The 23276-nt window shown below is 38.4% G+C and overlaps 1 protein-coding gene across 3 annotated transcripts in view; it reads right to left on the reverse strand.

Annotated features, from left to right (window-relative positions):
• The window catches only part of FAM114A2 (family with sequence similarity 114 member A2), a 23348-nt gene continuing 72 nt past the window's right edge, over positions 1-23276 (reverse strand). The window contains exons 1-16 of one of the 3 annotated variants that reach the window (XM_032209531.1): positions 23149-23273; positions 22690-22772; positions 19829-20052; positions 18794-18893; positions 15685-15780; positions 15128-15240; positions 11578-11712; positions 11237-11395; positions 10251-10380; positions 8802-8881; positions 5907-6041; positions 5566-5705; positions 4486-4558; positions 3282-3335; positions 1596-1769; positions 1-1521 (exon numbers count right to left, since the gene is read on the reverse strand). In XM_032209531.1, the coding sequence (XP_032065422.1) occupies positions 1668-1769; positions 3282-3335; positions 4486-4558; positions 5566-5705; positions 5907-6041; positions 8802-8881; positions 10251-10380; positions 11237-11395; positions 11578-11712; positions 15128-15240; positions 15685-15780; positions 18794-18893; positions 19829-20038 (1527 nt within the window). In that variant the 5' untranslated portion in view covers positions 20039-20052; positions 22690-22772; positions 23149-23273 and the 3' untranslated portion in view covers positions 1-1521; positions 1596-1667. Of the gene's footprint in view, positions 1522-1595; positions 1770-3281; positions 3336-4485; positions 4559-5565; positions 5706-5906; positions 6042-8801; positions 8882-10250; positions 10381-11236; positions 11396-11577; positions 11713-15127; positions 15241-15684; positions 15781-18793; positions 18894-19828; positions 20053-22689; positions 22799-23148; positions 23274-23276 lie in introns of those variants that run through there. The other 2 variants (XM_032209530.1, XM_032209532.1) reach the window with 2 other exon arrangements.

The following is a 23276-nucleotide window of genomic DNA, read 5'->3' on the forward strand; positions in this document are numbered from 1 at the left end:
TTTATTTGTAAAGTTAAGGGGTATTTTTTACTGAATGTGTGTATGTATGTATGTACATACACATATATGTGTTTACACATTTTTAAATACACACACACAGACGTATGTATATGTATATAATGCATTGCTCCAACATGCCTTGCTAATGCTATAATATGGTAATAAAGTAATTTAGTAACTCTAAGGCCATCAAGCAACCAGATGAAATTTAGAATCACAGTTAAAACAAAGAAATGCTAATAAAGTTAAAAGCAAGGACATTTACTAAAGTAAAATGAGTTGCAATTCAACTCTTTTTTCTTTGCTGAAGTGATATTTGAGTCATTGTAATCATAGAAAGCTGCTTATTCAAAACATAAAACTTAGTAGAATTTCCCTGAGCAGATTCTAGGAAGGAAAAGTAAACAAACATATACATTATGGAACAAGACAAAATTGGACAATGTAACAATTGGACAAAAAAGACAAGAGGAATTTGTATTCTAAAGCCTTTGGAGTTATGACACGAAAAATTAAATCACAATTTGGGAATTCAGGCAAAGTTCCAGAACCTGAAAAATTATTTTCATAGAAATATCCAGAGTCATGAGTGGGGCTAATGAGTCTGAGATGCTGCATCCAAGTTGTAAGCTCCCCTTGATAGCTTCATTTTATTTATTTATTTATAAAATTTATAAACTGCCCATCTTACCTCAAGGCATTTATCAAAAGCCTTACTTTTCTTTAAATCAAGTCAAGTCCTTCTAGCTCCTTTTATTTACTGCTAAGGAAGAAGGACACTGAAAATCTATTGACTAAGTGAGGTTTAGCAAAATGTGTTTATTTAAACGTCAGATGCTATTACATAAAAAGTGTTTCTTTAAAAAAACAACCCAAATCTATCTCTAAATTAGCACTAGTAGAGAATGTCCATCAGTAAAAGGTCAGACCATTAATTTGTCTAAAACCTTTTCACACCTGAAGCATAAAGCTTACTGGGGAGCAAGTCAAAATATATAAGTGGCCCTTTTTCTCCTTTCAAATAACCCTTAGAGCTACAACCTTAGCTGTTCTTTAAAGTTTCCCCCCCCCCTTTTGGGATCACCAGATCTTAGAATAGACAATTGAAATATCACTCACATGTCCTGAAACAAATCTTATTTTCTCAGCATCTCTTTGGAGTGCTAGGCATTTTACTTAAAATAGCATTTCAATGTGAGTATAATGCAATTGCAGCAGCTACTGACTCCAATAATCTAAGGTCTCATGCCATGAACACTGTTATGCTATGCGCCCCTTGCGCTATAAGTCTTTCCTTAATAACGCTCTTATCTCAAGGAGCGTAATGCAGAAGACTAAAGAGCAGAAGCAGATAGAACTTTATCCAGCAAAACAATGAAGACAAATTGCATTACAAACTTCCTATGCTGCCTCTGCTGCCATCTTGTCTATGTAGGTAGGTGGCTACATAATGGCCTTATTCTGGTCGGTGGAAAACTACAAGTCAACATATATGTCTTAATTTATATTAAAACGCTTTCAAAACGTTGTGAGCCGCCCTGAGTCCCCCCAGGGAAAAGGGCGGCATACAAATAAAGCATCTCTCAATCTCTCAATCTTCTTATGGAACGAGGGAACTTCCATTCAGGTCCATTGGAAGTGATGTTCCAGTTTAGTCAGACTTTGATTTATTGCTGAGATAACTCTTTCTGAGACTGGATGTGCGAGATCTGCAGCACTGGTAAAAGTAGTTGGAAGGCATCTTGGATATAAGAGGCACTGTTGGAAGCCTATAAAAGAGAATGAAAAGGCATGTCATGTGAATAAAGAATATTCATACATTCTAAAGATCAGACTTTGGTTGGCATCTATCTCTAATTAATTAGCAATAGCAATAGCAGTTAGACTTATATACCGCTTCATAGGGCTTTCAGCCCTCTCTAAGTGGTTTACAGAGTCAGCATATCGCCCCCAACAGTCTGGGTGATCATTTTACCCACCTCGGAAGGATGGAAGGCTGAGTCAACCTTGAGCCAGTGAGATTTGAACAGCCGAACTGCAGAACTGCAGTCAACTGAAGTAGCCTGCAGTGCTGCATTTAACCACTGTGCCACCTCGGCTCTTTAATTGCTTTAAATAAAATAAATAGTGATGAATAGGTATATCAAATATAAGTAATTTGATTGGAATCTGGGCATATGACATAAACAAGTTGTTTTGTATTCACTTAAAGCCATCCATCTGTTTCCTAAAACCATTTTTACGTTATTTCAGTTTTGTTCTAATCTATGGGAATTAATTATATAATTTGGCCAGTTGGATGTAGATTGGAGAATGGAATATTAATCTTCATTGTTACGTATTCAGTCTCCATAAGGTTATGCTATGAAGAGAAGGAAGTGTTTTGAAGTGCTAACCAAAGCCCTTTGCATAAAATCTATATATTACTCATAATCCTTAGTATCTAGGGCAATAAATCATGTGACACCAGCATATTTTAACACGAATATGCAAAGCATTTCAACTCTGAACTGCCATTTTGAATGTTTGAGCAAAAAGTTCAGATCACATGTTCCAAGACATTTGACTGTCTGAGTTCAGAATAAAATGTGACTGTTTTAAGCTGCAAAAACTGTTTTGATCACAGAAGAGAGTTCTAAAGTGGATCATTCGAACCTAAATTGTGTTATATGTTTCAAATGTTTTCTTTCAATTTGTACATCCCAAATTGGATAGGATTGTTTGGTCCTGAGCAAAAGAACATCCCAAAACATTTGCCATTTTATGTACTCCCCTTCTCTCTACACAATAAAAGTTCAGAAACAGGTATTATGAACCAAATATAGGTAGTCCTCAACTAACAACCTTTTATTTAGCCACCATATGAAGTTACAATGGCACCAAAAAAAGTTTATGATCAGTTTTCACACTTAAAATCATTGCAGCACCCCCGTGGTCACATGATCAAAATTTGGGTGCTTAGCTTGGCTGGCATGTATTATTGACAACTGCTCTGTCCCAGAGTCATATGATCAGTATTTATAATCTTAAAAGCTGGCTTCCAACAAGAAAAATTAATGGGAGATTTTCTTAACAACTGTAGGAAAAAAAGATTGTAAAATGTCGCACGATTTACTTAACAACTATCTTGCTTAGCAACAGATATTTTGGCCTCAATTGTGGTCATACGTCAAGGACTACCTGTACCAGTTTCACAGCTATATCAAGCCAGATATCAGGCCAAGGGTCAAAATGTTTTCCTCAGAATCCATCCCTCAAAAGCATTTATATATGCAACTGACCTCCAAAAACACTCCCGTGATTAAAGGGTTGAGCACATCAGCCTTCTTCTCCACCTGAAAACATTGGACATATTAAGTTGCATTTGAAAACCAAGCCAAAATAATCTTGAAGAGAATACAGGCTGCGTATCTAAAATTAAATCAAAACTTTTGATTTTTGATCAGTTAAATAATTTATTTCCCATGCTACAGAAATGAATTTGTGTAATATTCAGATCCAAGGTGCCATGGATCCTCTCATACTAGTAACGTGAGCATCTAAAGCAGGAGTGTAAAACTCAAGGCCTGCAGGCTGGATCTGGCCCGCGGGATGCTGAGATCTGGCCCATGGGCTGGAAATAGCAAAGGACCGGCCCACAATGCATCTGCTAGCAAAAGCAGGGTACACGGAGGCTGCATGAGCCCCGCCCTGTGCACCCTGTTTTGGCTACCAGAATGCTGTAGGAGGCCAGCCAGGCAAAAAACAGGGCAGGGGGGGGCACATTTTGCCCCATTTTGGCTGCCAGTGGGCTATCAAAACTGAAAACAAAACAAAAGGAGAAATGTTTCCCTTTTTGCATTTGAGCATGCAAAGGGCACGGAAGGGGAAAGGGAAAGAAGAAAGACAAAGAAAAAGAAAAAAGATGGGAAGAGAGCAAGAAAGGAAAAATAAGGGAAGAGGGGAGGGAAGAAGAAATTAGAATGAAGAGGGAAGGAAAAAGAAGGGAAGGAAGGAAGATAGGTTGGTTATAATGAGCTAGGGACGGTCTCAAGGAAGTCCTGCCTTAGCACTTGGCCACCACAGGAGCCCCTTAGACACAAGTCCCGTATCACACACACCCCATGACCACGCCCACCATGACCATGCCCCAGCCGCTCCCCCAGCTCTCCAAGGTCGAACACAATCCTGATGTGGCCCTCAATGAAATTGAATTTGACACCCCTGATCTAAAGCAAAATAGAGGAAACAACTGACATGAAGAAATCTATGAAAAAGTCCAACCCTTGTAACCATTTCTGATTTATCTGGGAAAAAAACTTTTAAAAATGGTTAACTCTAACATCTTATTAATAAAATGAAGTAAAATACTTTACTGATCATAGCAGTTACAGGAAATAGCAGGATACCCTTCTTTGAAATAGCATAAATATGTGTCCTGTAGGCTGAATCTTTCTATTTTCTCATGAAAAGCTTTTTACCACTAGACATCATACAGCATCTTACCCCTGCAGTTGTTAAGCATGTGGCAAATTCTTTAGAGAGAGATGACAATTGTTTGCACAGCAAAATGGTCATTCTAAAAAACAAAAAGAACAATACATCATAAATAAAATATATATCTTATTTATTTCTTTCCCAATGTATAGGATTAAGGATGATCTACAAGCTTTTAGTCAGTGAGTCTCTAAATATCCCACATAATTTGCATAATATGCCTGGGAACCTCTGATTTTGCAATAATGAGCTGATTTGAAAAACACATGAATAGAAAATCTAGCCTTTCTAAAGCAGGTTCTTGGTGGTTTGAAGGGATATGAAAACACAGATTCCAATTAACTTGCAAATATTTATTTTAGCTCTGTATGGAAAAAAATAAGGAAAAAAAGCAGTGAGGACAGGTTTAGCACAGTCAATTCTTTCAGCAGGGTCATTAAATTGATACACTTTCTGGGAGAGATGTTGAAAAAAGGATGGTGCAACATTGCTGCATTATTTAGTGTTCTTTGGGGGAGGGGGTATCCCTTGGTTTATCTGAATCAGATAGTAGCCAGTGAACTTAGCAGTGTTCCTCTCTGTCTCTCTCTTGTGTTCATTTAGCAACCATTTCACTTAATGACTTTTGGAATGGAACATTTATCAATAAATGAGGGGAGGGTATACTCATTTCTTAATTTCCAGTGATAGATAGTAAGACATGGAGACTGATTGCTGTATCAAAATTTTAGATTCAGACCGTGATTAGAAATAAGAAGTTTCAACTGAAGGAAAACGTTCAAAATGTGCCTCGAAAGAACTCCTTAACCTCTTGGAGCCATAAGCAGCAGAATGCGGCCTATAAACATGGTAGTAAGAACAATTCCTAGAGGAAGTACTGGAATGCTTGTAAACCTAAGGCTTTCCATGGCATTGTGTTATACCAGATATGGACATACAGAAGTAAGGAATTGCATAGGAGAATCTTTGGGCTTTTATTCCACTGCCCTAAACAAAGACTGGTGAGCAGGAACCAGGTATTTGTTAATCTTCTTATGTTTTTTTAGAAGAAGGGAAAGAAATAGAGAAGACAGGCATGATTAATCTTACTGGGAAAGGGCTTTAGCTCGGATTATAGCCAACACATCTTCTTTTTGCCCATGAAGAACCAATGCTGCAGTTTTGTGGAACATTTCAATGGAATAAGCCGTCAACTCAGCCAGGCTTGTGATTGCAACCATGTGAATATCCTGCAAAGTTAAAAATGGATATTATTCCATTTTCTTTAAAAGAAGAAGCCGTGACATTAGTTTCACATCCAATTCCACACACACACACACACCCCAAGACTTCATGCAGAGATCATAACTTGAGGATAAAGGGATATGGTGATAGCTCTTCAATGGATGTATCCGTTTAAACTGCAGCGTTCTTTTGATTACAATTATTACCTCCACTGACTTTTTATTCTCTTGCTCAGTATCTCCTGAGCCCACTTCCTGGTCTCCTTCTCCTTCATGTTGTTCTGCTTCCTTGACTACTTGCACGTTGAGGTTTTTAACTAATTCATGAGCAGAGTTCCTTGCCTGCCCAAGCGAGAAAAAAAAAAGAGATACATCAACCAATTGCTGATCAGGAGAATGCCGCTATCCAGTCTCTGCAGAGAAAAAGGAAAAGATCCCAATTCATAATTTTTCCCAAGTGATGGTGATAACAAAATGTCAAAGGCCTGCTACATGGCAAGGAAACTGATTTCTTTAAAGAAATACATTATTTTCCTTACAGCGGTATGGGGATGTGGCTCAATTACCAGCATCCCCCAGCCAATATGACCAGTGACAATAGATGCCAGAGAGAATAATATCTGTAAGGCTCCATGTTCTCCATTCCCAATTTGCAGCAAAATCTCAAGCTAGCATCATGTCCATGAGGAGAGTGCAAACAGTGTATTTCCATCACAACACATCTCCCTATAAGTGGTCACCATTCATTGATTACATGAATTGCTCCCTGCCTTCCCAATTCTAGTCACTGGAAATCAAAACTGCTCTTATCTGTGCGATGCTATTATGATTCTTCAGACATAGTGGTATAGAATGAAGCGTTGGAAAATAGATGTGTAAATGCTGCAGCATAATTCTGAAGTCTGTAATCTTTCCCATTCAAGATTGAAACAGCTCAGTCCCATTTTTCTTTCTTTAGGTTTGTTGGGGGAAGGGTACAGTGCAGTGATTGGGTAAACATGTAATATATAAATGTAAGCCAGTGTTTGGATTAACGTAGAAGATATAATTTTATTCATGTGTCCTGGGAAACTCCACTCGCTCACCCGATCAACCCAAGATGTTTCATACATCTAAAATGAATATGAGCATGTAATCTCATGTATAAGTATGTGCAAGATAATTATACAGATGTATATATGTACAAGCTTTCCAAACCAGAGGAATACACCAGATTTTTTAAAAAAAATCAGACAAATAACAATGAATGGCAATTGAGTCACAGAGATTTATCCCAAGTGGGAGGTTTACAGAAAAAGGCTCTAATCTCCAAACTGAACAGACAAAATAGATCATACTATTCAACTGCTTCAACATGATGATTCTAACCAAATTGGCAATTACAGATCAGAGCCAATCTGTATAGCTCTGCTATAAGCACAAACAGTTTGAATTAATGAAAACTTTTACGAATCAATAAAATATGAATTGCTTTTAGCAAATTAATGTTTTAAAAACAGTATTTTTTATACTATATATTAACATAATACAACCCAGAAATTGGAATTTTGTTATTCTCTCCCGGAAAACAGCGCCACTTACTGTTTGTACATATTACTACAAGGAAGTGTGTCTTTTAATTTTGAAATATTCTGACTGGAAAAAGTCTATTTTTTCAAGAATTTTAAGACTGAATAAAATCTGGTCATTTTGAATTGTGCCATTTGAAATATTTCAAGCACCACAACACTACTTCTGTTTTGTGCTTGGGGTGGCAGATGCATGAACTACAATCCCCTTTATTTCTCTGGCCCTCTTGTAAAACACAAAGGAGCAGGAGCTGGCCCTCAGCACTGTTTCCTACGGATGAAATAAAAATATTTCAGGGCTGGGTTTTTTTTAGAACACTTGAACAATTCTGACTTGTATTGCAGGCTAGAACAGAGCAGAACATTCATATGAAAGTTCAGGTGCAGCTGTTTTGTTTGAAACTCAAAACAAAATGTATTTTCATTCTACTTCTGTTAACCTATGTCAGGTACTAAGGATTTAATAGCTGCCATCTGATGTAAGATTGTAAGCTGTAATTTGTAAGCTGAAGCAATGGCTGATGCAATGAGAAGAAATCATTGCATGGGAAATATGTGTGTGTGTGTGTGTGTGTGTGTGTGTGGTTATTAGAGGATCTCTCTCTCATCATGTATTTCATTCTTCTACTTGTGTCCGAGCTGAATGATAAGGGATTTTATTTAACCACATGTAGTGTATGTCTGTATATTTCTGTATAGATAAACTACTGTTAATTGTCTAAAAGCTCTGTGTCCTATGCTCATAATACTAGTTTATCTCATAATATTAGTCACGCTGCCAAAAGTCTGACACCCTATCACCTGAAAGAAAAGATATTTTGATTATTTCCTTAAGCTACTCTTTAAACTTTACCATATAAAACTTATAAAAGATAACAAGCCAATGCCCCAAAATTAAGTTTAGTTAGCTTAGATTCTGGATATTTTAAAGAGCTGCAACAATATGACCACTAACAGAGCCAACTTGAAGCATTTATTTATTTATTTGGCTTGCTTGCCTAGAGGTATTGGAAAAAGATGTCCATACTGAAAAGCACTTCTAATATTTGATAGCCTCTCTTCTTCTTCTTGTGCCACATCTGCCATCAGATCGATCATGTTGGCGATCCTATTCTTATCAACAGCTGCACAAAAAAGTGCTGCTGAGTTTTGTCCAAGCCAGTCCCTTAGATTCTGAAGCCATGATGTTCTTCTTCTGCCTGGACCTCATTTGCCTTCAATCCTTCCCTGGAGGATTAAGTGAAGTATGGCGTATTTTTCCAGGTGTCGCATCACATCTTCAAAATATTCTAACTTTCACTTTTGTATGGTTTTGATGATTTTCCTTGGTTTTCCCAGGCAGAAAATCTCTAAGTTACAAAATTCCTTTACTTGCTGTTATACATCACTAATTATTAATCCATTTAATATAAACTAATAAAAAAAATTAAAGTTAGCCTAGTTAGGACAAGTTACTACAAATTTCAGAAGCCCAAACTGCATCCAAAACAACTCTATACATAATCTTAAAAGCTAAAAACAAGTATTTACTCACTTGGAGCAATTTAGCTGGTTTTAGAGAGATGCGCAGCTGTGAAAAGAGTATGCCCACTTCAACTGTGAAATCTTCGTCTTCTAAAAACAACAGGATGTAGATTGTGTATTTTCAATATAATTACATAAAGGCTTGTTTGGTGTTTTTCATTACTTAGGTGGGCCATATCTCTGTTCTTTAGAACATGGGCACACTTTTTAATAATCCTTGTGATCAAAAGATAGGGACTCTAGATGCTTTCTAAAGGTAATAGGTCAGGGGCTTCAAAAATTTTAGCAACGGGTTCTCTGCCCAGTTGCTCGGTGGGCATGCACATGAAGGGTTGCTGGGTCGGCTCCTGCAAAACGGTTTGAGGGGGGCGGTTTCACCCTCCCTGGGCTCCAGAGGATTTTCTCGAGCCTCCAGGAGGGTGAAAACAGCTTCCCCTGGGTTCCGGAGGCCCACTTTTCACCCTCCTTGAGCCTCTGTGCGGACCCTCTACTTACCTGGCATCCCAAATGGGTCATGTGGGGATGGGTGGGGCAGGGTGGGCGAGGCCAGCCAGGGGTGGGATTTGCAGGTTCTCCGAACTGGGCAGATTCTTAACTAGAGGTTCTTCAGAACCCGTGAGAACCCGCAACAGCCCACCTCCTGTAATAGGTACATGTCAATAGCTGTGCAACCAACACAATACTAGCAATATAATAGAACAAGCATGAGTGGTTTTGTCTTCTTCTTTTTCACCTACAAGTTGCCTGATTTATAGACACAGGAGCCATTATGAGTCTCCTCCCTAAGGTTCCAATCAGCCACCGTGACTACCGGGATTCTCTCTACATTATGTTAGTTAAGGAAGTCCCATGCTATTATTTGGTCATTCATTTAAATGTACAGGTAATTATCTAGTACTCAGAAGAACAGAGCCTTAAAATACAGGTAGTCCTCAACTTACAACTATTCATTTAGTCACCATTTGAAATTACAGCAACACTGAAAAAAGCGACTTATGACCGTTTTTCACACACTCACAACAGCATTCCTACAGTCACATGATAACAATTTGAATGCCTGGCAACTGGCATGTATTTATGACGGTTGTAGGATCATGGGGTCACATTTGCAACCTTCTGACAAGCAAAGTCAATGTGGAAAGCCAGATTCATTTAACAACCGTCTTACTAACAACTGCAGTGATTCACTTAACAGGTGTGGCAAGAAAAGTCATAAATTGAGGCAAAACTGTCTTGCTAGCAACAGAAATTTGTGGCTCCATTGTGGTCATAAGCCGAGGCCTACCTGTATGTGGAAGCTTTTAATACCTATTATTTATTTCACTTGATTATAATGAAAAGCTAGAGCCTCTAAAATATAAGCATTAAAGACTGAATACTACAGAATGTTAGAAAGCTACTTCACCCACATCAAGAGGTCTTTAAATACTATTGCACAGCCAGTATTCTGCCAAATTACCTTTTTTTTCTTCTTCTTCGTCTTCATCATCATCAAATTCAGCTAATGAAAATGCTTCTTTCAGCTTTTCCAGCTCTTCCTTTAAAGTAGCAAACTCCTCACCAGAAAGTGTACTTATAACAGATTTCACCTGTTTGAAAGATACAATGAGAACTGTGGATCCGGTAGTGTCATATCTGATATGAGAAATACCATATCAGGAGTATTTTAAAAAAATAGACTGAGTGTTCTGTCCCGTGATTAGACTTACGGAATGCTTTCTCAACGGCTAGTAAAGTGGACTGTTGTTTCCTGCAAAGATTCCCCTCCCGTCGCTCCACCTATAAGCTATTTGGGAGGGGCCACAACAGTAGCCACCTGTCCCTATTTCCTTCTATGATGTCTTCTCCACAGCTGCTCCCTTCTCTTCTCAGCTCTATGCACAGGCATATCAGGGACAACCTCCCTGTTCCTCCTCACTGCTCCCTGACTCAGATGCCACTTGGTGACCAACAGGCCTCTCTAGTCCCTGCTCTGACTCCACACACCCTCCAGAGTCTTCTTCATCCTCCAGAGCAGTCCCATAATGGTCATCGCTGTCAGAGTCCACTAACAGCTCAGCCGGCCGCTGCTGGGCCACAACACTGAGTAACAAAAAAAAATGCTTTTTGGAAAATGGGAGCAAAAAGCAAAAAGAGTTTCCATATACTTGTGCTTCCATATCATATAATGGAATTGATTTTCTTTGGACCATCCCAATTAGATAACAACACTTGGAAATAAAAACCCTTTTTAGGCCTCTTACTTAAAAACGCACTGACCCACCTGAAGCAGAGAGAAGGAATTGGTGACCACAGGAAATCTTTTCTCCTGCTTTGATTGGCTTTTATTTACTGATGCTGCAAAGAATCTGTAAATGGGTTCATCTCCCAGAGTTTATATAGAGCCCCATTTTATTCTGCCTCATTGTAAAAATAAAATAAAAAATATTGCTTAAGGTCATTTACCTTTGATTCACTCTCTCTGGAAAGCATCTCTAAGGCTTCCAAATGAGAAAGCCCCTGAAACTCATCAAAAAGCAATCCATAATGTGCTTTCTTCTCTGTAGTCATGGAAACCTCAGCAGCTGTCCTCTGTTGTTCTCTTTCCTTGGCCTCTCGCAAGACCTACAAATAAAGAAGCTGAAGTGTGACAACAGCAGCATTTTTTAAAAAAAAGCATGCACAGAGAAAAGGTCACTGACTATAAATATGGTGCTAGACCATATGAACTATTCTGTTGACTGATAATTTGTCAATGAGAGGATCAGAAATTAATTGCTCCCAGGTTTTGTGTGGGAAATCTGTACCTGAGATAGTGTGGAATTTCTGTTCATCAAGCCTTTTGTTTTCTTAAATCCAGGGTCACCTTCAGCTATCACGTCCATTGTCTTTTTACCGATGTATTCTAATGCATCCAGACTTCCACTTATAACTGTTTTCCCCTAAAGAGAGAGAGAGAGAGAGAGAGAGATTTGCACTTTTTAAGAAATGGCTTTGAAAGAAAGAAATGGTTTTATGTTAGAGATATACTGTAAGTGCACATTTGAACTTCTGGAAGCCAAATGTTCAAAATACAGGATGGATTTATATGGTTTTCCTTGGGAAACAAGGTAGCAAAATGGGACACAAATAAATAGTAGTGAAAATATGTTGACAGAAAGCAAGAATTTCCAGAGTATGCATTTATAACTCTTGAATTGGCTACATTAAAAGAAAGCTCAGCTATGAGTGTATATTAAGGGTGTCAAACTCACGGCCCGTGGGCTAGATGCGTCACGTGCTGGCCCCGCCCTGTTTAGCAAAGAGGGAGAAAGTCCTGATACGTCACATCACACCGTGATGATGCAGGTTTGACACCCCTGGTGTATACCAACACTCAATTTTACTCTGTCTCATTTCAGATCAGTCTGTTCTGTCCTAGGCTTCCCCAAAAAGCACGAAGCAGATTCCTGGTTCCGTCAAAAACCCTTTTATTAAACGAATGTAAATTCCTTTCATTCACCTTCCGCAAAGGCCTGGTAAACAGTCTTTCAAAGGTGAAGTTATGACCACAGACCTTATCTAGCTTGGAAAGCTGCTATGTAAATATTTTCCAAACGCAGTGCTATGCAAGGGAAAGGCTTGGCACAGAGTCTCTGGGATTCACGGACAAATCTTCACACTCCTGAAATGAACTAATGAACAAACAAACAAATTGTTTCCTGCAAAAGCCCACTCCCCTTTTGCTCCTCTTTTATTTGCTATGGGAGAGACCATTCACCATCCACTGTGGTTTTACTCCCAAGTTGACCCTTGATTTCTTAGCCGTTCTTTTCTTTCTGGCAGCTCTGCGCATGCACACACTGGGAACAGGCTCCAGCTGTTCCTCTGCCTCACCGCTGTATAGCTCCGAAGGCAACTGAGAACTCCCAAATGGCCTTGGCACCATCTCTGCCTCACAGAGATGGGGCCAGAGACACACAGCCCTCATCCGAGCCTTCCCCAGCCCCCAGGACTGGCCCATGTTCCTCCCCAACTCCTCACTGTCCAACTCTGCTGACCGCTGGTGGGTCACAACACAGTATAGCAAAGAACAACATGTCTTGGGTTTCCTCACGGTATGGATTATTGCAATGCGTTCCATATGGGGCTTGAAGACTACCATAAAGTTTCAACTGCTACAGAATACAAGTCTTCTTCTACACAGCATAGGGCTTTGCAATTTGAAGGGCCCTCTTCTCATCTTGCAATATCTTGTTTTTTCTCATCTTGTAATATCAGCCAGAGTTATCTTCTCTGGATGCCATCCATTAAACAAAGCAATCTGATATGATCTGTGGATAAGAGTCGTGGTGGGGCACATGGGTAGAATGCAATATTGCAGGCTGACTCTGCTGACTGTCAACAGTTCTTTTCTAACCAGCTCAAGGTTGACTCAGCCTTCCATCCTTCCGAGGTTGGTAAAGTGAGGAGCCAGATTGTTGAGGACAATATGCTGACTCCGTAAACCACTTAGAGAGGGCTGTAAAAGCACTGTGAAGCGGTACATAAGTCTAAGTGCTATCGCTATTGCTACCCACTAGATAGGATTTACTATAGTACTTATCCAGAGAGCAGTATTCCCCCAGAGATTCAATTGGAACCATCCCTGTTTTCTTTAAAAATGAGTCTTGTGGAATCTATCATATTTCTCAGATTTGGGCTATGGTGGGTTGTCAACTGGTTTTTTTTTGCTGTTGTCTTATCTTGCATTATTTCTTTGATTTTTAATTTGTATGCTACTCAGACTCATTGAGAAGAGGAGTGGTGGTGCAAAGATACAATACATAAGTGGGCTACTTTTTATAAGTATTTTATCCCATTCTGCATTTTAATGATTTATGATTATTACATCTTCAGTATATCTTGACATTTTAAATTAAGATATATTTTGCTTCATGAGAATGTCTGCTCAGAAAACCAAGTTATAAAATAACATGAAATTATAATAACATTCAAACACCAATGCTTTGTAAATACATTACATCTTCATCAATTGAAGAATTTGCTGAAGTTCAAATGGCCAAGATTAGTCTAATTCTTTGTGATAGGAAAAAGCTTGTAATTCAAGACCCCTAAACAGTTCACAAATAATTTACTGGCTATAATCAAAGCAATTATTAAAGATAAAAGTAAGAAAAGAACTGTACCCCTGATTGACAATGTAATGAACCTTCACAGAGTCATGGAGAAGGTTGGAGAAAGAATCCAAAGACTATCAGGGAAGCACCAGATGCAGAAGAATATCTGCTAAATGCGTGGCACGACATAACTGCGAACGTCAAAAGCGCGCTGACAAAACCGCGGCGCTAAAACCGCGATGTCAAAAGTGCGCCGACAACAGCGCGCCGACAACAGCGCGCCGACAGAAGCGCGATTTAAGTTAAGGTAAGGTTTAGGGTTAGGGTTAGGTTTAGGGTTAGGTTTAGGGTTAGGTTTAGGGTTAGGTTTAGGGTTAGGTTTAGGGTTAGGTTTAGGGTTAGGTTTAGGGTTAGGTTTAGGGTTAGGTTTAGGGTTAGGTTTAGGGTTATGTTACAGCGCGCTTCTGTCGGCGCGCTGTTGTCGGCGCGCTTCAGCGCTCATTCGTCTCCACGGTTTTGACGGCGCGGTTTTGTCACCGCGGTTTAGTCACACGCGCTTTTGTCATACGCGCATTTGTGGTGGAACCGCTAAATGGACGGATAAGGTTACAAAGAGACTCAACACCACCCCCACCCCCAATTGTCTGGGATGTAAGAGGGAAAGAAGGAAAAACAGAGGCAGACTATCAAGGTTCTATTATTATAGCCAATCTCAAATATGTATAGTTGTAGTCTTTGGTGCCATCTATTTCTGGATCTGGTCTACTTTAAAGGGTTGACAGCATAAACTGAAGACACAGCAAGATCAAACTAAGACACTGTATTTTTCCGTCTATAAGATCCCTCCATGCATAGGATGCCCCCCACTTTTCTTACCCAAAATTCAGAAATCAATATTGTAAACATTAAACATTATTTTGCAAAGTAAGACATTAGTTTACAAGTACTGATTTTTTTTCCTGACATTTGTATGGGCTCAAAACGCTCCGACATTATCGCATCTTGTCGCATCTGGGCACTGGTTACACACTCTCCGCAGCATCAGCTGATGTCAATTAAATAAGGTTCATGATTGGAAGAAACCTGTTAGTTTGTCTCTGCAATTGGAAGTTAGTTTGCAGAGAGAAGGTATCGGTAGTCTCGCAACCACAATTCTCCTCTCAGCCCCATTCTTGTGTAGAAGACGCCCCTCCATTCTTAGATAAACATTTTAAAGAAAAAGTATTATCTTATACATAACTCTTTCAATCTCACTCACCGTGCTCTGAACAGCAGAAGAAATGGTAGAAAACATTCCAAAAGCACCACTGAGAGGTGAGGGATTTTCATTCTCTTTCTTGTCATCACTTACATCTTCAGAATTGTGGCTTTCTGAAACAAAAGCATTCATTTAAAGGTTAAAACCATCCTTGAATATTTCAAAGTACCCTAACCCTATGTAGGCATAAAAAAGTAAAAAGAGCAATTCTCTGAACCTAACCAGTAGTTTCTGCTGTCAGTTGTAAACATCCATTTCTATCTAGACTGGTATCAAAAACTGCAACTCTGCCATCTTCATAGTGTACAAAATCAAATATTTACCCAAACGCTCACATACATTTTATATCCTGAACAAAGTACAGCAATACAAAGGTTGCAGGTGCTTCAGGATATACACATTTCTAAGATACCAGCAACACCAATATTTCTAAGTCATGTTATTTGTTAGTAATGACAGCCAAAGGCTCAGCTTATCTGCCACAGAGTACAGATCCCTTCAAAGGTAACAAAGGTCATTATATATAAAATATTTTATGTACTAAAATAAGATCTGACCTTTTATTACATCTCTGGCATCAGATGGTAAGTCACTAGGGCTGGGGATCCCTAGGGATGTTTCTGCTTTTTCAATGACATTTGAGATTCCATGACCTAGAGAAAGAAGAGATAATGTTAACCCTGAGGGAAAAAAATAAGATGAATTGCCCAAGCAAGCAAAATAAAAATCAATAGGATGCAAAGAGACTTTTTTTTTGGGGGGGGGGTGCAGAGATTATTTTATTAAAAGTCTTAAACCAGTACAAGTACTGTGCCTAGAAGTGGGGGGGGGGGAGTATTTAGTCAGCCACCAATTGTGCAAGTTCTCCCACTTAAAAAGATGAGAGAGACCTGTAATTGACATCATAGGTAGACATCAACTATGAGAGGCAAAATGAGAAAACAAATCCAGACAATCACATTATCTGATTTGGAAAGAATTTTTTTGCAAATTATGGTGGAAAATAAGTATTTGGTCAATATCAAAAGTTCATCTCAATACTTTGTTATATATCCTTTGTTGGTAATGACAACTTTCTGTAAGTCTTCACAAGGTTGGCACACACTGTTGCTGGTATGTTGGCTCATTCCTCCATGCAGATCTCCTCTAGAGCAGTGATGTTTTGGGGCTGTCGCTGGGCAACACGGACTTTCAACTCCCTCCAAAGGTTTTCTATGGGGTTGAGATCTGGAGACTGGCTAGGCCACTCCAGGACCTTGAAATGCTTCTTACGAAGCCACTCCTTCATTGCCCGGGCGGTGTTTGGGATCATTGTTCTGCTGAAAGACCCAGCCACGTTTCATCTTCAATGCCCTTGCCGTTGGAAGGAGGTTTGCACTCAAAATCTCATGATACATGGTCCCATTCATTCTTTCCTGTACATGGATCAGTCGTCCTGATCCCTTTGCAGAGAAACAGCTCCAGAGCATGATGTTGCCACCCCAGTGCTTCACAGTAGGTATGGTGTTCTTTGGATGCAACTCAGCATTTTCTCTCCTCCAAACACGACAACTTGTATTTCTACCAAACAGCTCTACTTTGGTTTCATCTGACCATATGACATTCTCCCAATCCTCTTCTGGATCATCCAAATGCTCTCTAGCAAACTTCAGACAGGCCCGGACATGTACTGGCTTAAGCAGGGGGACACGTCTGGCACTGCAGGATCTGAGTCCCGGGCGGCGTAGTGTGTTACTGATGGTAGCCTTTGTTACGTTGGTCCCAGCTCTCTGCAGATCATTCACTAGGTCCCCCCGTGTGGTTCTGGGATTTTTGCTCACCGTTCGGGGTGAGATCTTGTGTGAAGCCCCAGATCGAGGGAGATTATCAGTGGTCTTGTATGTCTTCGATTTTCTAATTATTGCTCCCACAGTAGATTTCTTCACACCAAGCTGCTTGCCTATTGCAGATTCAGTCTTCCCAGCCTGGTGCAGGTCTACAATTTTGTTTCTGGCGTCCTTCGACAGCTCTTTGGTCTTCACCATAGTGGAGTTTGGAGTGTGACTGTTTGAGGTTGTGGACAGCTGTCTTTTATACTGCTAACAAGTTCAAACAAATGCCATTAATACAGGTTATGAGTGGAGGACAGAGGAGCTTGATTTGGAAAGAATTTTTTTGCAAATTATGGTGGAAAATAAATATTTGGTCACCTACAAACAAGCAAGATTTCTGGCTCTCACAGACCTGTAACTTCTTCTTTAAGAGGCTCCTCTGTCCTCCTCTGAACTTTTGATATTGACCAAATACTTATTTTCCACCATAATTTGCAAAAAAATTCTTTCCAAATCAGACAATGTGATTGTCTGGATTTGTTTTCTCATTTTGTCTCTCATAGTTGAGGTCTACCTATGATGTCAATTACAGGCCTCTCTCACCTTTTTAAGTGGGAGAACTTGCACAATTGGTGGCCGACTAAATATTGTATAAGGAATCTATTAGCACCAACAACTCAATCTTAAGGAACTACTTTAGTAAATAAAATTTGAGGCAAAATTAAAATAGAGTACATTGTGAAATTAAAACATCCAGACTAGGACCCACCAGTAAGACCCAAAAGAAACAATCAATGACTGAGCTATAAATAGTCACTAAAATTACATAAAATGTAAAATTACAAAAATACGATTTCTAAAATTTACATGGAGTGCGATAATATCTAAAGTTGTATACAATTTGGTAATATCTAACATAACTTCTTTTGAGCAGGAGCTTGACCTATCAAAGCTCCAGATCTTCCATGTTGCTATCCAAACCTAGACGTATGCACTGCAATAAATGGCAGCTCATCTAGGCATAGGCCAGAGCAAACAGGATTACTAATCAGAGGAAGAATGGCTCTACAAAAGGAGTAACAAAGAACGTGTTCTGGGGTTCCATGGTGCTGCAATGATTAGAATGCAGTATTGCAGGCTAACTTTGCCCACTGCCAAGAGTTCAATCCTTGACTCAACCTTCCATCCTTCTAAGGTCAGTAAAATGAGAACCCAGATTGGTAGGGTCAATATGCTGGCATTGTAAACTGCCCAGAGAGTGCTCTAAAGTACTATGGGGCGGTATATAAGTCTAAGTGCTATTGCTATTTCAGCTCTCCTGAACCACACTTGTACTATTTTATGTTTGCCATCCAACATTGCAAAGAGAAGGGTATGAGAAGAGAGAAAAATCCTATGATTGTGTGACAATGCATTATTGATACATCTATTGATGAGAGGAAGGTTGGGGTCATCTTAGATTTGCCTGTATTATCCAAGCAAGCAAAATAAAAGTCAATAAGATGCATTCTACTATTTTGCTCAGTCTAGCCACTAGCTTAATCTCAATTTTATATGGTTCCTCTGTATTTTCAATTAGAGATAACATATAAACCTTTAAAGGCTTGTAAAAGCTATGTAGGATTGAATTGGTTGAGTGATGCATAACCAAAAGACCAAGATATATTTACTGTTCTATAAATACATATTTTTTTAAAAAATCTTTTGATCTTGCTCTATATTTTTCTTTACTTTTCATAAGGTATTTTTATGGTTGCCCCCACTAACCTCTAAAAGAAAAAAAGAACTAGAAAAGAAAGTTCATTGGATTTGTAAAGTAGGTTCTATGAATCTGCTAAGTTTTAGCTATCCTTACCAACAGTGGCCACTGTAGCAGAAGCACTTGAAAGCAAGGATTTCCCCCAGTTTCCCCAATATCCCCATCCTGTTTGGGTCTTCTCAATGGGACCTGAGACCTTAGCAAAAGAGAACAAGATAAGCAGTTATTTATTCATTTTTAAATAACCAAACTATTAAAACTAATTTCTACCAAAGGAAATATATGGAAAAAATTAATACATTTTTACATCACTATTTTACAGAACATTCTTTTCTTTCAGTTAGAAAACGTAAGATGCCTAATGGGGAAAGAGCTGATAGACATTCAAATAAAAAATAATGTTCTGTTCTACAGAAAAGGGGATTCTTATTAATATAATATAAAAACTTGTGAGCTTAAATGGACTCCAGAATATGGTAGTGGACAGGAAGGCCTGGAGGAACATTGTCCATGGTGTCGCGATGGGTTGGACATGACTTCGCAATTAACAACTACATTAATATAATATGAAGCATTGTTTAAAAACATTAAAAATATAGTTGTACACAATTCTCAAATTTCTTAATACTATGCAAAAAAGCTATTTGTATTTGTTAACTATATTGTGTTAATATAATTGTTCATCTTGTATGAATCAATTTGGTCAAAAATAGGAAAATAAATAAACTGTGTATTTATGTCTATTTTTCAGCAGTTAGTTACTGTATAGTCACCTATGCAAGCAGATCTATAGTAACAGAATGGTTACAAATTGCTTTCAAATTAATGCCATAAAAAGTAAGGATATATATTTCAATTATATTATTATTCTGACCTAAGATCCTAAAGTAACATGTAATTAACTTGATTGCACATGATATATTTATCTTTAAGAACTCAGGAGATATAATCCAATTTGAGATTGAAATTGATAGGTTCCGTTTAAATTACAGAATTATAATAACTGACTTTTGTAGCCAGAACATGCTCCCCCCCCCCCCAATGTTTCACTTTGGAAGATAGAAAGAGTATTTTGAGATAAAACTGAAAAGTATTGACAGGTTTTAGCATAAATACTAGTATATTTTGTACCTGTGGCTCTTGTGCTGCACTGAGCTCAGGGATTTTGGCTTCTGGACTTTTGGTTTCTGGACTTTTGGCTTCTGGACTTTTCTGGCTCATAAACGTAGGTTCGGCTTCCTCGCCATTATTCTTGGTCACATCTTCCTCCACTGTCTTCTGCACATTTTCATCAGGTTCACCCACATCTTCTTTCAGTGATTCATTTTCCATTTGGGACATGACCAAAGCATATCCTTGTTTTATAAGTAATTATTATAATTATTTATTTTAGCTTAATTGACATATATTTTTAACTTGAGTCCATTTGACTAGTTAAATAAAGTGTATCAGTATAGCAAAACAGTTTACTACTAAATATGTAAAAATCAAATCTGAGTTTGGAGAATGCAAAAAAAGTAATACAATTTACCTGAAAAATGAGATTGATAGAAACTAGTTTATTACTTGCTAGATTATCCAGACAATTATAAATATTAAAACACATATATAACACAATCCTATGCATGTTTACTCAGAAGCAAGCATCTGTGATTCAGTGGTTTGCATAGGGATATCACTCAAGCAAAATCAAAAATAATAGGCATTTTAGAATAATTATTAGTTATTTCAACTCCTTTGAGAAAATATTTTATTGAGACTGTCTCGAATTCTTCATTCTATTCTTAAATAGCTAACTACTTTACTTTTCTTTAAGCCAGCAGGTAGAGGAGAATAATAATAAGTTCTTTGTTTGACATATATATTAATAATTAGAATGGCTTTGAAACTGATTGCAAAGCAATTAGATAATAAAACAGATTGTGTCTTTTACAGATATGTTTTTAACAACAAATAACCTCAAATGAAATATAGAGCTTCCCACATGACAGTAACTCTTAAACTCTACACACTTTTCTAAAACTGAAGAGTATTGTGAACAGCTAAGTCATATTAGATACAATTATTGTTTCTAGTTTTGATCCTGCATACATGTGTGTGGCTATGGATAGAAATGTCTTTCTCCAATTTAGTCTACAGTAGCAGTTCCAAATGTTTCTAACCATGGTGATTTATAATTGGATCATGACAAGTCATTCCATGTGAAACTGAATATTTTCAATGTCCAGAAATTTCAGCCCATAATGGCAAGAAAGTTATTAATCCAAAATTTGATTCGAAAAACACATCATGATACTGATGAAACAATGGCTTCATAGTTCTTTCAAAGCCTATATTGGTTACAGTATCTATTTTTATGTATTTAATTATAATATGCCTTATAGCCGTGATGGCGAACCTATGGCATGCTTGCCACAGGTGGCATGCGGAGCCATATTTGCCAGCATAGCAGCCTTCAGTATGTACGGGCCGGCCAACTGATTTTCAGCCTTCCGGGAGGCCAGGGGAGACCGTTTTCACCCTCCCCAGGCTTCAGGAAAGCCTCCAGAGTATGGGGAGGGTGAAAACTCCCCCCCACACATGTGGGGAGCTGCGCACATGTGCAGGGGGAGAGCCGCAAGCACATGCGGTGGGTGGGCATGCACACCTTTAGAAAAGAGTTAGCCATCACTGACTTATAGGATTTAGGACCAAGGTATCTTAATGTATTCCACTTCTTTTTGCTTATTTAAATTGACTACACAAGTTCTGCTATTGATTCCATGTTTACTTAAATACATTTATTTAGAATAATAAAAACAAATTATTTGCATGGAACAAAGCATGTTCTTGTCTATGCCACACAGACTTTGAAAATCCTTTCATTAAGGCTTTCTACCATATTTAAATTAACATGAGCTTTTATTGTTACATATTTTACACTTATTAGGCTGTTGTTTTTTGTTTTGTGTTGACTATCCGAAAATGGAAGAATATTAATAACTTGCATAATAGACAACTACTATTGTCCTACTATGGTCCTTGGGACAAGTTTCATACAGCTTTCATTTAATATGTGGATGATTTCATCATCCCAGGGGATATGCCAAGTTGTTTTAATACAACCTACATGACAAGAGTGGGAAAGTGTCAGAAGCATCAGCATTAGATCAACTGAAATGAAAGGCTAATGATAGGCTACTTTATCATTTCAAGAAATACAAAAGTAAAAACATGAAACAATATTCTGGTTTAACTAGAAAAATAATGTGCTTCTAATGTATCAAAAAGTGTGAAAAACCTTGGTCTATTTTGAAAGTTAGTAAATGAACTGATATTTCAAAGTAATTTATATATCAGATTCCTATGTTCTTTCCTGCTTTTGCCCTCTCCCCCAAACTGCAGGATAGGCAGACATATCTAAGTGTAAATGAGAGATGAGTAATAATTTCAAAGAAATAATTGCCTTTGTTAATTTGATACAGGGGGGAATTACCTGTTTAGTGCCTTGCGCTTAACATATAAAATCATGCCAGAATTTTGTGTTTTATAAAGAAAATCGGAGTTAATACAATAGGTTGGTGCTCCCCACCAACCATCCCTCACTTTTTTTTTGTATTTCCTTCAGACAATCTTCCAGCATAGCATATGATGCCTATCTTATTTTCCAGGCCTGTGCTGTTATTATGCATGCTTACTCATAGAGGATCCCACTTATCCAAATGACCTTTCAGCCAACTGATATTTGGAGTATTACATCAGTGTTGCATAAGGTTCAAAAACTTTAGTCATACAACTTTATATAAGAAAGAGAGAAAAAGAAGAAAAAAACAATGTGGAGAAGGGGATAAAGTTAAGTTTATTAAATATGGCAATCAAGAGGGAAGGGGAAGGAAAGAATAAGGAGTAAGCAAAATGTGTAAGTAGGAGTAAGTAAAAACAAGTTTTAGCTACAAAAGCCACTTTTGTTCCAAGATGCAACCTTTGGTATGAGATAGAAGAGAGACACCTACCTGAATTTAGAGGATGGACTCCAGCCAAACTATAATTACCAGTCCAAACTCAGCTACTTCTGTCGGATCTAAAAGATCAAGATCTAAAACAAAAGGATCCTCTGAGAATCTGCGGGTAGGGCAAGTAAATACAAAAGTCTTGATTACTCTCTTTCTCTGACGCATCTACACTGCAGCAAATCAACTTCTTGTAGAAACACTGAAATAAACATTGAAGACTGCAACTATCATTCTCCTAGTCAGAAGCCCACTGGGAGCTGTAGTCCAGCCTGGTAGAGAAGGGGGAGGGGATGTTTCGGAATATATCCAAGCAGAAGGAAGGGAAGATTTATTCCACTCAACTCGCGTGGATTTTAACTGGCATCATCACTAATGGAAATTGATGGGAATAAATGTTCCTAACCAGAGCAAAGCAGCAAAGGCATAAAAAACAGGCATTTCCAAGTAAGAAAAAGACACCTTGTTATAGAAACAAACTCGAAGCGCAGGAACTGTCCTCTCCGGACTCTGCACCCCTTTTTTCCTCCACTGGAATATCACACCAGAAACAGCCACGTCTCTATGGCCCCCAGCGCGCTAGATTACTG

Source organism: Thamnophis elegans, chromosome 2 (assembly GCF_009769535.1).
Source record: "Thamnophis elegans isolate rThaEle1 chromosome 2, rThaEle1.pri, whole genome shotgun sequence".
Taxonomy (NCBI): Eukaryota; Metazoa; Chordata; class Lepidosauria; order Squamata; family Colubridae; genus Thamnophis; species Thamnophis elegans.